This window comes from Syngnathus floridae, chromosome 2 (genome assembly GCF_059516105.1).
Source record: "Syngnathus floridae isolate MCC-2025c chromosome 2, RoL_Sflo_1.0, whole genome shotgun sequence".
Lineage (NCBI taxonomy): Eukaryota > Metazoa > Chordata > Actinopteri > Syngnathiformes > Syngnathidae > Syngnathus > Syngnathus floridae.
The window spans coordinates 1,823,477-1,840,507 of record NC_142414.1 but is presented as its reverse complement, the minus strand read 5'-3'; the positions used below and the strand labels follow the sequence as shown (position 1 = coordinate 1,840,507).

Genomic DNA, 17,031 nt, shown 5'->3' with positions numbered 1-17,031 from the left:
GATGAACAGTTGAAAGTTGGAACGAGTTGAATCGGTTAAAAAATGTAGAAGTTAGAGCAAATCTTGAATCCTAATAGAGAATGAATGGGAATTAAAAGAAAAAAAAATTGCACCAAAATTTTTTTAAATTTGGAACAAAAGGAAAAAAACGGCTTCAGGAGGTTTACTTTTGGGGTTAAAATGTTGAAACGGGTTTAATCGGGCAAAATTTGCAAAAGTTAGCGCAAATGTAGGTATTTAGGGCACTTAATGTTGAAATATTGTCTCATTCCGGTTTGATTTGGGTCACTTCCGGTCTATTTGGTTCACTTCCGGTTTGATTAGAGGCACTTCCGGTCTAGCTGAGGTCACTTCCGGTTTATTTGGGGTCACTTCCGGTTTCAAAAGGTCACTTCCGGTTTAAAAAGGTCACTTCCGGTTTGATTTGGGGTCACTTCCGGTTTACCTGAGGTCACTTCCGGTTCATTTGGGGTCACTTCCGGTTTGATTTGGGTCACTTCCGGTCTATTTTGGTCACTTCTGGTTTGAGTAGAGGCACTTCCGGTCTAGCTGAGGTCACTTCCGGTTTATTTGGGGTCACTTCTGGTTTAAAAAGGTCACTTCCGGTTTAAAAAGGCCACTTCCGGTTTGATTTCGGGTCACTTCCGGTTTTATTTGGGGTCACTTCCGGTTTACCTGAGGTCACTTCCGGTTCATTTGGGGTCAATTCCGGTTTGATTTGGGGCACTTCCAGTTCATTCCGGGTTCATTGGGGCACTTCAGGGTCAATCCAAGATGGCCGCCACTCTGGAAGTGGGGGTCAAGGGTTGAATTGTGGAAGTGGGGGTGAAGGGGGTGAATATGGTAAGCATAAGGTGAACAAAGTGAATAAAGTTGGAATGGGTTGAATCGGTTGAAAAATGTAGAAATTAGAAGGGAAAAACTAAATTTTGGGAAAATTTGGTGTGAATTTCAAAATTGAAAATTTGTAAATTTTGGTAAGTGGGAAGGTGTGGAATAGGTGGGCAAAAGATGAACAGTTGAAAGTTGGAACGAGTTGAATCGGTGGAAAAATGTAGAAACTAGAAGTGAAAAACTAAATTTTGTGAAATTTTGCAAAATTTTGTGCAAATTTTATAAGTGAAAACGTGAAATCTTTGAATTTGGCAAGTTTGGGAATGTCCCCAATGTGATTTGAATGTGTTGAAATAAGTGAATTTCAAACTGGAACAACAAAAATGTGAAATGTTGAATCTGCCATTAAGAATGAATGGGGAAAAAAATGCCACAAAATCGTGAATTTTGTGAAAACGGAAAATTTTTCGAACAAAAAAAATGTAAGCAGCCGTGTCATGAATATTTGGAATAAGTGAAAAGTGGAACGGAGTGAATCGGTTGAAGTATGTGGAAGTAGTTAAGCGTCAAAAAAGTGAGCGGAATAAGTAGAATAATAATAATAATAACTAGCAATCTGCAATTCCTGGAGAAATTGCGCGTGAAGGCGAAGACCTTCACACTATTGTTATTCTACTTTTTTCGAAAATAAATTCCACCCACTGTAAAATTCGAACCCACGCGGGAAAATGGCTCGTGTTGAAATCCCCATTAAGAATGAATGGGGATTTAAAAGTCACAAATTTGCTAATTACACAAAAACGGTAAATGTTATCAACAAAAAAAATGGTAGCAAGCATGCCATGAATTTTTGGAATGTGTGAAAGTTTGAACGGGGTGAATCGGTCGAAGCATGTAGGACTAGTTAGGTGCCAAAAAAGTGGGAGGAATAAGTTGAATAATAATAATAATAATAATAATAATAATAAAGTAGAATAACAATGTGTGAAGGCTTCGCCTTCACACAATAATAATAATAATAAAGGACAGCAATAACAATAGTGTGAAGGTCTTCACCTTCACACTAATAATAATAATAATAATAAAGGACAGCAATAACAATAGTGTGAAGGTCTTCACCTTCACACTAATAAAGGACAGCAATAACAATAGTGTGAAGGTCTTCACCTTCACACTAATAATAATAAAGGACAGCAATAACAATAGTGTGAAGGTCTTCACCTTCACACTAATAATAATAGAGAATGGTGTAGAATAACATATGTGTGAAGGCCATCGCCTTCACACAATAATAGAGAATGGTGTAGAATAACATATGTGTGAAGGCCATCGCCTTCACACAATAATAATAGAGAATGGTGTAGAATAACATATGTGTGAAGGCCATCGCCTTCACACAATAATAATAATAGAGAATGGTGTAGAATAACATATGTGTGAAGGCCATCGCCTTCACACAATAATAATAATAATAATAGAGAATGGTGTAGAATAACATATGTGTGAAGGCCATCGCCTTCACACAATAATAATAATAGAGAATGGTGTAGAATAACATATGTGTGAAGGCCATCGCCTTCACACAATAATAATAATAATAGAGAATGGTGTAGAATAACATATGTGTGAAGGCCATCGCCTTCACACAATAATAATAATAATAGAGAATGGTGTAGAATAACATATGTGTGAAGGCCATCGCCTTCACACAATAATAATAGAGAATGGTGTAGAATAACATACCGTATTTGCCGGTGTACAGGTCGACTCGGTGTATAAGTCGACCCCCTAAAATTCGACGGAAATTTACGATTTTATGATATATCCTTTGTATAAGTCGAGCTCAATTGTTGCATTATATTAAACTTCAAAATTCAATATGCGAAATTTATTGACGAAATGTGTTCAAATTCCGGGAGGCCGTGCGCATGCGGCTGTTTATAAGCACCGCGGAGGAGATCGCGGCCGGCGAGCTCGCGCACGCCACCCGGCACCAACGGGAGGCCGGAAATAGCTCCAAGCCGAGCGGATCGGCACTTTATAAGCACCGCGGAGGAGATCGCGGCGCCTCATTGGACTTCCAGCGGCCGGCGAGCTCGCGCACCCGCCCGGCACATCCGGGAGGCCGTGCGCACGAGCCAAGTGGCCGAAAATAGCCCCCGCCGAGCGGATCGGCTTTTTATAAGCACCGCGGAGGTGGTCGCGGCGTCTCATTCGACTTCCAGCGGCCGGCGAGCTCGCGCACCCGCCCGGCACATCCGGGAGGCCGTGCGCACGAGCCAAGTGGCCGAAAATAGCCCCCGCCGAGCGGATCGGCTGTTTATAAGCACCGCGGAGGTGGTGGCGGCGCCTCATTCGACTTCCAGCGGCCGGCGAGCTCGCGCACCCGCCCGGCACATCCGGGAGGCCGTGCGCACGAGCCAAGTGGCCAAAAATAGCCCCCGCCGAGCGGATCGGCTGTTTATAAGCACCGCGGAGGTGGTGGCGGCGCCTCATTGGACTTCCAGCGGCCGGCGAGCTCGCGCACCCGCCCGGCACATCCGGGAGGCCGTGCGCACGAGCCAAGTGGCCGAAAATAGCCCCCGCCGAGCGGATCGGCTGTTTATAAGCACCGCGGAGGTGGTCGCGGCGTCTCATTCGACTTCCAGCGGCCGGCGAGCTCGCGCACCCGCCCGGCACATCCGGGAGGCCGTGCGCACGAGCCAAGTGGCCGAAAATAGCCCCCGCCGAGCGGATCGGCTGTTTATAAGCACCGCGGAGGTGGTGGCGGCGCCTCATTCGACTTCCAGCGGGCCGCGCACTCGCGCACGCCGCCCGGTTCAAATTTTCTAAGTGCAACGCACAATGAGATGCATGAGAAACGGCCTTGGTTACCATCACATTTGAAGCGATGAATACGAAGTTAAATTTTATGACTCGGTGTATAAGTCGAGGTCGATTTTTTTCGGTCGATTTTGGATCGAAAAAGGTCGACCAATACACCGGCAAATACGGTATGTGTGAAGGCCATCGCCTTCACACAATAATAATAGAGAATGGTGTAGAATAACATATGTGTGAAGGCCATCGCCTTCACACAATAATAATAATAATAATAATAGAGAATGGTGTAGAATAACATATGTGTGAAGGCCATCGCCTTCACACAATAATAATAATAATAGAGAATGGTGTAGAATAACACATGTGTGAAGGCCATCGCCTTCACACAATAATAGAGAATGGTGTAGAATAACATATGTGTGAAGGCCATCGCCTTCACACAATAACTAGAATTTGCAATTCCTGAAGAAATTGCGTGTGAAGGTGAAGAGGTTGAATAAATACTTGGGGAATGCTGCAGAATGATGTTGAAAAGAGTTGAATCGGTTGAAAAATGTAGAAATTACAAGGGAAAAAGGAAATTTGGGAAAATTGGGTGTGAATTTCAAAATTGAAAATTTGGAATTTTGGGTAAGTGGGAAGTTGTGGAATAGGTAGGAAAAAAGTGGGAAGTTGTGGAATAGGAAGGCAAAAGACGAACAGTTGAAAGTTGGAACGAGTTAAATCGGTTAAAAAATGTAGAAGTTAGAGCAAATCTTGAATCCTCAGAGAATGAATGGGAATTAAAATCAAAAAAATTGCGCCAAAATTTATTGAAATTTGGAATAAAAGGATAAAAAACGGCTTCAGGAGGTTCACTTTTGGGGTTAAAAAGTTGAAACGGGTTTAATCGGACAAAAATTGCAAAAGTTAGCGCAAATGTAGGTATTTAGGGCACTTAAAGTTGAAATAAGGTCACTTCCGGTTTGATTTGGGTCACTTCCGGTCTATTTGGGTCACTTCCGGTTTGATTAGAGGCACTTCTGGTCTAGCTGAGGTCACTTCCGGTTTATTTGGGGTCACTTCCGGTTTAAAAAGGTCACTTCCGGTTTGATTTGGGGTCACTTCCGGTTTGATTTGGGGTCACTTCCGGTTTACCTGAGGTCACTTCCTGTTTACCTAAGGTCACTTCCGTTTTGATTTGGGGCACTTCCGGTTCATTCCGAGTTCATTGGGGCACTTCAGGGTCAATCCAAGATGGCCGCCACTCTGGAAGTGGGGGTGAAGGAGGTGAATATGGTAAGCATAAAGTAAACAAAGTGAACAAAGTTGGAATGGGTTGAATCGGTTGAAAAATGTGGAAAAAAGAGCAGAAAAACGAAATTGTAGAGAATTTTTGGTAAGTGGAAAGTTGTGGAATAGGCAGGCAAAAGATGAACAGTTGAATGTTGGAACGGGTTGAATCGGTTAAAAAATGTAGAAGTGAGAGCAAATGTTGAATCCCCATAGAGAATGAATGGGAATTAAAAGAAAAAGCAATTGCGCCAAAATATTTTGAAATTTGGAACAAAACGAAAAAAACCAGCTTCAGGAGGTTCACCTTTGGGCTTAAAATGTTGAAACGGGTTCAATCGGACAAAAAATGCAAAAGTTAGCGCGTAATGCAGCTATTTAGGGCAGTTAATGTTGATATAAGGTCACTTCCAGGGTGATTTGGGTATCTTCCGGTGTATTTGGGTCACTTCCGGTCTTATTAGAGGCACTTCCGGTCTAGCTGAGGTCACTTCCGGTTTATTTGGGGTCACTTCCGGTTTAAAAAGGTCACTTCCGGTTCATTTGGGGTCACTTCCGGTTTGAATTGGGGTCACTTCCGGTTTACCTGAGGTTACTTCCGGTTCATTTGGGGTTAATTCCGGTTTGATTTGGGGCACTTCCGGTTCATTCCGAGTTCATTGGGGCACTTCAGGGTCAATCCAAGATGGCCGCCACTCTGGAAGTGGGGGTCAAGGGTTGAATTGTGGAAGTGGGGGTGAAGGGGGTGAATATGGTAAACATAAGGTGAACAAAGTGAATAAAGTTGGAATGGGTTGAATCGGTTGAAAAATGTAGAAATTAGGGAAAAACTAAATTTTTGGAAAATTTGGTGTGAATTTCAAAATTGAAAATTTGGAAATTTTGCTAAGTGGGAAGGTGTGGAATAGGTAGGCAAAAGATAAACAGTTGAAAGTTGGAACGAGTTGAATCGGTGGAAAAATGTAGAAATTAGAAGTGAAAAACTAAATTTTGTGAAATTTTGCAAAATTTTGTGCAAATTTTAAAAGTGAAAACGTGAAATGTTTGAATTTGGCAAGTTTGGGAATGTCCCCAATGTGATTTGAATGTGTTGAAATAAGTGAATTTCAAACTGGAACAACAAAAATTTGAAATGTTGAATCTGCCATTAAGAATGAATGGGGAAAAAACTGCCATAAAATCGTGAATTTTGTGAAAACGGAAAATTTTTTGAACGAAAAAAATGTAAGCAACCGTGTCATGAATATTTGGAATAAGTGAAAAGTGGAACGGAGTGAATTTGGCCGAATTTCAAATTTGAAAATTTGGAATTACAATTGAACGTTGGAATGGGTTGAATCGGTTGAAAAATGTAGAAATTAGAGTAGAAAAACGGAATTTTGGAGCATTTGGTCGAATTTCAAATTTGGAAGTGTGAAGGTCTTCACCTTCATACTAATAAAAGACAAGAATAACAATAGTGTGAAGGTCTTCAAATTCACACTAATAAAGGACAGGAATAACAATAGTGTGAAGGTCTTCAAATTCACACTAATAAAAGACAGGAATAACAATAGTGTGAAGGTCTTCACTTTCACAGTAATAAACGACAGGAATAACAATAGTGTGAAGGTCTTCACCTCACACTAATAATAAAGGACAGGAATAACAATCGTGTGAATGTCTTCACCTTCACACTAATAAAGACAGGAATAACAATAGAATGAATATCTTCACCTTCACACTCATAATAATGAAGGACAGGAATAACAATGACAGCCTATAAAGACAGCCGTTCCAATTCTCCTTGGTCTTGGGTCTCACACCTTGGTCATATGTGACTCCATAACCCGCAACATCACGCTTAAAAATCCAACCACAGTAATATGTATACATTAGTACCTCTATTTGAGCAGTGAGCATGTCATAATACTCCAGCGGGTCTTGTTCCAAAACAGCAGTTGGTATTGATGACTTCAACATTTGAGACAGCGGACGATTGTTCAAGTTTAACTGGCAAAAAAAACCAACAACAATCAATCATTAAACAAAGGCGATCAATGTTGACGGTATGTAAGGGTTAGTTAAATTGACCATGGAGGAGATGCCTTCCTCGCCCTCTTTAATCTTCTTTGGAGGCTTCAGAAGGTTCTGCAACACCTTGTTGTGTCGGGCCAGCTGTGAACAAACATAACACATTGAGTATGTTTACATGCAATCAATATTTGGGTTAACATCCAGCATTCAGGTTTCTGAAACAATTGGAATAACCGTTCACATGCCTCATCAGATAGATGAATGTTGATGCGCATTAACGTCATGGCGCAAAGAGACGTAATTTACGTCAGTACACCATTTACTGGTGGTTTTGGCACTGTGGGCAGGTGCCAGATCTTGCTGGAAAATGAAATCATCATCTCCACAGTGCTTTTCAGTAGACGGAAGCATGTAGTGCTGTAAAATCTGCATTTACTCTGGACTTTATGAAACACAGTGGACCAACACCAGCAGCTGACATGGCTCCCCAAACCATCGCTGACTGTGGGAACTTCACACTGGATTTCAAGCAACTTGGATTTTGCTTCTCTCCTGCCTTTTTCCAGACTCTGGCGCCTTGACTTCCAAATGAAATACAAAACTTGCTTTCTTCTGAAAAGAGGACTTTGGACCACTCTGCAACTGTCCAGTGCGTCTTTTCCATAGCCCAAGTCAGACGCTTCTTCCGTTGTCTTGAGTTCAGAAGTGGCTTGACCATGGGAATAAGGCTATTGTATTCCATTTCCCGGACACGTCTGTGAACAGTGCCTTTTGATACCTGGACTCCAGCTTCAGTCCACTGTCTTTGAAGCTCCCCCAAATTCTGGAAGCGACTCTTCTTCACAATGCTGTTAAGGCTGCGGTCATCTCTCTTGATTGTGCAGCGTTTCCTGTCACATTTCCCCCTTCGAACAGACTTTTTGTGGATGTGCTTTGAAACTGCACTCTGTGAACAGCTTGCTCTTTGAGAACTGTCTTTTTGTGTCTTACCCTCCTGATGGAGAGTGTCAATGATGGTTCTCTGGACAGCAGTCAGATCAGCAGTCTTCCCCATACGTGTGATTTAGTTTACTGAACCAAGCTGTGTTTTTCATGGGTCAGGAAACCCTTGCAGGTGTTTCGAGTTAATTAGACCATTCAAGTGATTACTTGAATACCCTACTAGTTTATCTTGCTGAAATAAGCAGCGGCGGCCATGAAAAAGCATATGTTGCTCCAAAATCTGTATGTACTTTTCAGCATTTATGTTGCCTTCACAGAAATGTAAGTCACCTATGCCAGGGGAACTAATGCACCCCCATACCATCACAGATGTTGGCTTTTGAACTTTGCGTTGATAACAGTCTGGATGGTCCGCTTCCTCTTTGGTCCGGAGGACACAACGTCCAGTGTTTCCAAAAACAACTTGAAAAGTGGACTCATCAGACGACAAAACACTTTTTCATTGTGCATCAGTCTATTTTACATGAGCTCGAGCCCAGAGAACCCGGCGGCGTTTCTGGATGTTGTTCATAAACGGCTTTTGGTTTGCATGGTAGAGTTTTAACCTGCACTTACTGATGTAGTGATGAACTGTATTTACTGACAGTGGTTTTCTGAAGTTTTTATGAGCCCATTTGGTGATATCCTTTACACACTCATGTCCGTTTTTAAGGCAGTGCCGTCCGAGGGATCGAAGGCCACGGTCGTTCAGTCTAGGTTTCCGGCTGTGGCACTTACGTGCAGTGATTTCACCAGATTCTCTGAACCTTTTGATGATATTATGTAGATGTTGAAAACCCTAAATTCCTTGCAATTTTGCTTTGAGAAATGTTGTTCTTAAACTGTTCAACTATTTTCTCACGCAGTTGTGGACGAAGTGGTGAACCTTGCTTGTGAATGACTGAGCATGTTTGGGGAGGCTCCTTTTATACCCAATCATGGTACCCAATTAGCCTGATCACATGTCGGATGTTCCAAATATAGGTGTTTAATGAGCTTTTCTCAGCTTTCTCTGTATTTTTTGCCACCTTTCCCAACTTCGACTGGAAGTGTTGCAGCCATGAAATTCTAAGTTAATTATTATTTGGCAAAAAACAATTAAGTTCAGTTTGAACTTTAAATATGTTCTCTTTGTAGTGTATTCAATTGAATAGGGGTTGAGAAGGATTTTTATATCGTTGTATTTTGGTTTTATTTACATTTTACACAATTTCCCAATTTCAACCGAATCCGGTTTGTGTGTGTGTGTGTGTGTGTGTGTGTGTGTGTGTGTGTGTGTGTGTGTGTGTGTGTGTGTGTGTGTGTGTGTGTGTGTGTGTGTGTGTGTATATATATATATATATATATATATATATACGGGTGAGTACACCCCTGTCATTTATGCAATATTTTAATTATATCTTGTCATGGGACAACACTGAAAAAATGACACTTTGAGACAATGTTAAGTATTCACAGTAGAGCTTGGATAGCAAAGTAAATGTATTGTTACTTCAAAGTAACTCAAAATACAACAATGAATGTGTATAATGCTGGCAACAAAAGAGGGAACACCCCAACTGAAAATGTCAAAATTGGACCCAAATGTCAATATTTTGTGTCGCCACCATTATCTTCCAGCACCGCCGTAACCCTTTTAGGCATGGAGTTCACCAGAGCTTCACAGGTCACCGCTGGAATCCTCTTCCACTCTTCCATGATGACATCACAGAGCTGGTGGATACTGGAGTCCTTGCGCTCCTCCACCTTCCGTTTGAGGATGCCCCACAGACGTTCAATAAGGTTTAGGTCTGGGGACATGCTTGGCCATCACCTTCACCGTCATCTTCTTTAGGAAGGCAGTGGTCATCTTGGAGGTGTGTTTGGGGTCGTTATCGTGTTGGAATACACGGCCCAGTTTACAGAGGGAGGGGATCGTGCTGTGCTTCAGTATTCCACAGTACATGTTGGTCTTTTGTGTCACTGCCGGGAACAGGGGCACGTTACCCAGGACATGCATGATGCAAACATATCATCAACCATATTATTCTTTTGTTCAGACAAGTCGGAACAAAAGAATAATATGGCTATCACAAATGGAGACATAACAAACACAATCCAACTAATATCATCAACCTGTACAAGAATAAGGGAGACTGTAGCGACTACAACAACTATCATGGCATCTTCCTCCTTAGCATCATTGGGAAGGCATTCGCTCGTGTTACTCTTGCACGTCTGCAAATTCTCCCTCTCGTGTCTTTCCTCAGTCCCAGTGTGGCTTCAGAGCCGGTCGCTCAACAGTGGATACGATGTTCTCACTCCGCCAGCTTCAGGAGAAGTGCCAAGAACAACAGATGCCACTGTTTATTGCCTTCATCGACCTCTCGAAGGCTTTTGACCTAGTCCAGGGGTCGGCAACCCGCAGCTCCAGAGTCGCATGCAGCTCTTTAGCAGACCCCTAGCGGCTCCCTGGAGCTCTTGCAATAAGGCGTAAAAATGGAAAAAGATGTTTTTTTTTTAATATGATTTTTAGATGATAATCATGAGACAAATATTCTTATGCTATAGAAAATGTATGTAGTTGTAAATATACCGTATTTTCCGGACTATAGGTCGCTCCGGAGTATAAGTCGCACCAGCCAAAAATTGCCCCAAAAATTGAAAAAAAAACATATATAAGTCGCTCTGGAGTATAAGTCGCATTTTGGGGGCAATTTATTCGACAAAATCGCACACCAAAAACAGTCATGAACGAGCAACAACAGGCTAAACGATAGCAACAACAGGCTAAACGATAGGTATGCTAACGTGACAAATACAAACAAAGAGCTGAGAACGGGCCTGACGTAACATATAGGGTGATTAAGGACAACTATTACATGAATAACATGTTTATAAAACCATCAGTGTCACTCCAATTCATTAAATAGCAACAACAGGCTAAACAATAGGTATGCTAACGTACCAAACTCAAACAAAGAGCTGAGAACGGGCCTGACGCAACATATAGAGTGATTAAGGACAACTATTACATGAATAACATGTTTATAAAACCATCGTTGTCACTCCAATTCATTAAATAGCAACAACAGGCTAAACGACAGCTATGCTAACGTGACAAACTCAAACAGAGAGCTGAGAACGGGCCTGACGTAACATTTAGAGTGATTAAGGACAACTATTACATGAATAACATGTTTATAAAACCATCGGTGTCACTCCAATTCATTAAATAGCAACAACAGGCTAAACGATAGGTATGCTAACGTGACAAACACAAACAAAGAGCTGAGAACGGGCCTGACGTAACATATAGAGTGATTAAGGACAACTATTACATGAATAACATGTTTATAAAACCATCGGTGTCAGTCCAATTCATTAAATCCATCGATCGTTCTTTGTCAACAATGGGTGCGCACGGCTGAGGGCGCTTGCACTTCAAAATATTCCACAGGCTCATATAACGATAGATAAACTATATTTCAAATAACTATAATACAAGCCAATAATATTATCAAACCATCCGTGCACTTTAATTCCATTAAATCCATCGATCAAATTCCTCGTCCTTTGTCAACATCGCCGCGCGTGCGCCCTGACGTCAGCCTCGTCTTTATTCCACAGATCTATATATATATATTGTAGCGTTAACAAAGTACAAGGATAGACGCGGGTTTGGTAAACGGCTCTTTATTAAACAAAACAAACTTCCAAGCGTGTGGCGGCGTGGATTTCCAGACAGACCGGGCGTGCGTAATGCCCATGTCCGAGCCCCGCGCACCGTTCGCGGACAGCCACTCGGCCGAGCGCCGGCCCCCGACTCAGTAGAGTAGGACCGGGCGTGCGTAAAAGCCATAATAGTTTTTCAAACCTTCTATGTCACTCCAAATCCTTAATTCCTTCAAACTCTTTGTCCTCCGTGTCACTTAGAAATGATCACCGCTAATGATACCGGTAGTCCTTATGTGGGCACGTTTGTATGTAAACAACCGCCGCGCCGCGCCGCGCTACTGACGTCACTTGAAATAGTAATCCATTGGTACATCACAGTTCTCCAAACTTTCTTTCTGCTGCTCGATTACTGTTTTCAGCTGCATATTTTACAACTTGAAGTTTGTAACCTGCAAAATATGAGTTTCTTTTTGGTGTCATTTTTCTTAAGCCCACCCAGTTGATGAGTCACGGCCAACGGTGAGATTTAGAGCGCCCTCATCCAGTTTCGTCTGAAAATATAATTTTTTTTTGGTTGTTTTATCAAAGTCAAAGTCTGCTTTATCGTCGATTTTTTTTTTAATATACTAAGACACACAAAGAGATTGAAATTACGTTTCCACTATCCCTCGGTGAGATAGTACACATATGCATACAAGCAACACAAAAAAAAACCAAGAAGGCACAAACAATGAATAAATAAGAGTGTTGAATAAATGATAAATAAACAAATAATAATAAATAATAAATATAAGAGGAGCAAAAATGGAGCAAGTGTACATACAGCAGACAGTGGACTTGGATATGGTGCTTTAAAGTGTTAATTGCTTTATTTGATGTTTTCTCTATTTTTTATGTTTTGAATATGTTCAAGATAAAGATATAAAAGCATGTGAAGTGATCAACTATACTAAAAATAACATGGGAAGAGGTCAACTATACTTGTCTTAAGTGATGTCTTAATGATCAAGTAAAAATTTGTGAAAAAAACATATATAAGTCGCTCCTGAGTATAAGTCGCCCCCCCACCCAAACTATGAAAAAAAACGCGACTTATAGTCCCGAAATTACGGTATTAAAAATACAGAATTTCAGAATGGCGGAAAATTGCGTCATAGCAAGCGACACAGTACAGGCGAGTTGTAAACAAATAGGTGTGTGAGTGACGGGCCATGGATTCAAAAGGGAAAGATTGCTGATGAGAACAGAGGCTTTATGAAAGAATGGACTCAACTATTTGCTTTCATTGCCCATGCTGAAGGATTGCCTGAATGTTTGATTTGCAATGAGAAGTTGTCAAATATAAGAAGAAGAGCAATTTGGAGCGACATTTTCAGCTAAAGCATGCTAAATTTGCTGCCGATCACCCAGTTGGAACTGAGAGGAAAGGTGCAATTTGAGGGACGAAAAAACAAGAAGTGGATTGCATCTCCAAACTCTACTACTGCGGCAAGTTTTGTTGCAGCCCGGGAGATAATAAAGCGCGGAAAACCATTCATCGATCGCGACTACATGAAGGATTCATTTGTTAAAATATCAGAGTGCCTGTTTTCGGACTTCAAAAACAAAACCGAGATCATTCAGAAAATTAAAGACATGCCTCTCTCTGCAAAAACAGTGAAGAAAATGGTAATATGAATGGCAAAAAATATCACCCATCAGCAAATCAAGGACATCAATTCAGCTCCATCATTCTCAATTTCCTGTGATGAGTCGTATGACGTGACCGATATCGAACAGACAGCTCTGCTATGCAGGTACGTGAACTCTAATGGGCCGCAAGAAGAAATTGATACCACTAAAAGGCCAAACACGGGGGGAGGACATCTGCAAGGCTGTGCTGCAGTTTTTAAATGACAGAGATACACACTGTCCACCGGATTTCAGTCGCTACAGACGGGGCACCGAATATGAGAGGGTCGCAAAAGTTTGTGACTTTACGACAGAAAGCATTGGATCGACATTTGCTTGCAGTCCATTGCATATTGCACCAAGAAGCGTTGTGTGCGTAAACATTCCCACCGGAGTGTATGGAGGTAATGAACCTTGTCATCCATATTGTGAACTAAATAATCGCAAAAGCATTAAACCACCGCCAGTTTCGTGAATTGCTAGATGAAGTTGACAGCGAACATGCCGATCTCCTGCTGCACAACAAAGTCCGCTGGCTATCCAGGGGTGACGTTTTGCGTCGCTTTGTTGCTTTGTATTTCAAGATTCAAGAATTTTTATTTGCCATGTTTGAGTGTGCCAAACAAGGAATTTGACTTCAGTACATCACAGCTTCTGTTCAACGTTTAGGTGACTACCAACACTCAGGACATGTGCAAAAATTGACAGATATTCTCAAACATCCCCTGATCTTAAACTTTTATTTGTAGCCTACTTAATTATTTTAATAGTAGGCATATAGCTCATGTATTGACAGTCTATGTTGCCTTATAAAAATCTTTTTGATTTTTGCGGCTCCAGACAGGTATGTTTTTATTTTTTGGGGGGTCAATATGGCTCTTTGAACATTTTGGGTTGCCTACCCCTGACCTAGTCAGTCGCAGTGGTCTCCTCAAGCCCGTGCATAAGATCAGCGATCCCACAAAGGCTTTTGACCTAATCAGCACTTGGTTGCATAGTCTGTTTTGTCACAGGAATTCCTCTGCCTGAAGGAAACTTGGACCGGCACCAGTGAGTGCAGTGAGATGCTCGATCTTTTATTGTCTGCATGTTCTTACTTGGACACTCTGAGAACGTCAGGTAATGGTGGAAGAACGGCCACTATTTTTAAAAACAATTTTAGATGCAGTGTACATTTGCCGTATCGATCACCAGCAGTTAGGGTCGACAATTTATTTTAATCGTATGATTATGTTGAAATGTTCACTAGAATCATTAACTCATTCACTCTGTTTAAAACTTTCTACCTTTCCTTGACTTATTGAAACTTTCGACATTCCCTTCAGTTGTTGCCAACTTTGGAAAGAAATGTTGTGCAAACATTCCTGCTTACCTTATCTAAAGATGCTCCACTAGTATCTGTTTACACAACTTTGTAAAACAAAGAGATAAGACCCTTTTGCAATGATTAACCAGTTTGCAGAGGTGACCCCTGAAACCTGTTCACCCTCACCACCACCCTGTTTTTTCTCAATAAATAGAGGCAAAAGTTAGACTGCTTTCAAGCACCTCTGTACCATACAGGATGATAATGGCTGTCTCCGCTTGCAAGTGTAAAATGGGCAAACTGTCTCACGTATGGTTCGTGCATCGATAGAGTGGGGAAAACTCTATCACCAGTTTTGAAGGCATTTTCTTTGAACTTGGTGCAGTCATTTACTCCCAAAATACTGCCACTCCAGAGACACTGACACTGATTTCTATGCAAATCGCCAGGCGTGTCAACCCAGCCAGACCCACAACATCTAGAGCCTTTAGGAACACCTCAGTAACCTCAGTCAAACAGATAGTTCCCAGGCTCTGTTTTGCCTATGGAAGATGTGTCGGTGGAATTGAGGTCTTTCAATATTCTCCCCACAGACTCACAACATCCTGATTTGCGGAAAGGAGCACCCCATCTCCACTTTGCACAGTGTTGATGGTGCATTGCTTTCCTCTCCTGAGACGGTGGACCAGAATTTCCTCTAAGCCGTCCGAAAGTCATTTTCCACAGTATCGCCGAACTTCTCCCATGTCAGACTTTTTGCTTCACCGACCACCGAATGGGTGTTCCATTTGGCCAGCCGGTACCTGTCAACCGCAGTGTCCCACAGGCCAAAACGGCCCAATTGGATTTTTTCTTCAGCATGACGGCATCCCTTACTGCCAATGTTCACCAGTGGGTCCTTGAATTGCGGCTACAAGAGGCACCAACCACCTTACGGCCACAGCTCCGATCGGCCGTCTCAACAATGAAGGAACAGAACACTTGGACTCAATGTCCCCTGCCTTTCCCAGGACGTGAGCAAAGTTCTGCCAGAGGTGGTAGTTAAAACTCTTTCTGAGAGCTGATTGTGCCAGACATTCCCAGCAAACCCTCACTATACGTTTGGGTCTTCCAGGTCAAACCAGTATCCTCCCCCACCATCAGACACTCTCAGTTGACGGCTCCACGCCTCTCTTCGTCCGAGTGTCCAGAACATGGGGCTGCAAACCCAATGAAAAGAACTACACAGTCGATCACCAAATTGCGGGCTAGGGTTTCCTGGTGAAAATATGGACACTCTTATGCTTGAACATGGTGTTCGTTATGGACGAGCCTTGTCAAGCACATGATTTTGATAACGGAACACCACTCAGGTCCAGGTCTCACCGTCATCGCACACTTGAGCATTGACATCTCCCAGCAGAACCATGGAGTTCCCAGGGGAAACGCTCTCCAGCAAAACACTGGTATTTTAGTGGCCCCAGAGCCAAAAAATGTCTGCAGAGTATTCGGAGCATGCAGAGATACCCGATTCTAGCTCAAGAGCTCTGGAATGGCGTCCCCACAGATATCAGAGCTGCTATATTAGAAGCATTCAATACAATAAATATTGAATTATCAATAAAAATTCAACTTATTTTTATGCTCTTGCCTTAATAATGAAACTATGCTCTATGTTCAAGCAAATATGCTGGTTCGTAAATTTCACCACTGTACTACTATATGTTAAAGTAAACCTGTTTAGAGCTTACTGCACCCCTCTCTACACAGCCCCACTATGGGTGAAGATCAAGAAGGAAAGTTTGCGTGGAGTGAAAGTTGCCTACAATCACTGCCTTAGGATACTGTCGGGCAAGCCAAGGAGCACAAGAGCCAGTGGGCTCTTTTGCGATCTGGGTCTCACTACATTTATGGCTCTGCTGAGGAACTTGACATTCAAATTTATGTGCAGGCTGGACCACTCACTGAATGGTCTGATTAGACAGATGACAGACCCTGGATGTAGTGCTATAAGGTACACATCCACCATCAGAGGACGCTGGCATGAGTGCCTCTCATAACATTTGAAATGTACTTTTTTTATTTATTTTAATAAATGTGATGTTTGTTTTTTACCCTGTGGGATAAGAGCCTGTAATAAAGTTTATTATTATGCTGGCCAATTTGACTGCTGTTTGTACTTCCCCTCCTCCCCCTGGCTTGTGGGGGATTGAGAGAGAAAGAGAGTGAGTGAGTGAGTGAGTGAGTGAGTGAGTGAGTGAGTGAGTGAGTGAGTGAGTGAGTGAGTGAGTGAGTGAGTGAGTGAGTGCATGGTGAAGTTAGTGAGTGAGTGTTTGGTTGCATTAGTGAGTGAGTGAGTGAGTGAGTGAGTGAGTGAGTGAGTGAGTGAGTGAGTGAGTGAGTGAGGGAGTGAGGGAGTGAGGGAGTGAGGGAGAGGGAGAGAGACATGACAGTCAAAGGTAAGGGATGAGACATCAATCTCGAGAACACCT

The 17,031-nt window shown here is 42.3% G+C and overlaps 1 protein-coding gene and 1 long non-coding RNA gene across 7 annotated transcripts in view; one reads left to right on the top strand and one right to left on the bottom strand.

The window, feature by feature from the left end:
• Positions 1–17,031, bottom strand: part of itpr3 (inositol 1,4,5-trisphosphate receptor, type 3) — a 469,401-nt gene that overhangs the window by 99,782 nt on the left and 352,588 nt on the right. For all 6 annotated transcript variants that reach the window (XM_088368417.1, XM_088368419.1, XM_088368416.1 and 3 more), the window contains 2 exons: positions 7,003–7,086; positions 6,811–6,921 (listed from right to left, as the gene is read on the bottom strand). In XM_088368417.1, coding sequence (XP_088224543.1) covers positions 6,811–6,921; positions 7,003–7,086 — 195 coding nt within the window. The remainder of the gene's footprint in view (positions 1–6,810; positions 6,922–7,002; positions 7,087–17,031) is intronic.
• Positions 9,376–16,942, top strand: LOC148401257 (uncharacterized). Its single transcript, XR_015857050.1, has 3 exons — positions 9,376–13,379; positions 14,253–14,373; positions 15,010–16,942. It is a non-coding gene; the product is annotated as an uncharacterized LOC148401257 (long non-coding RNA).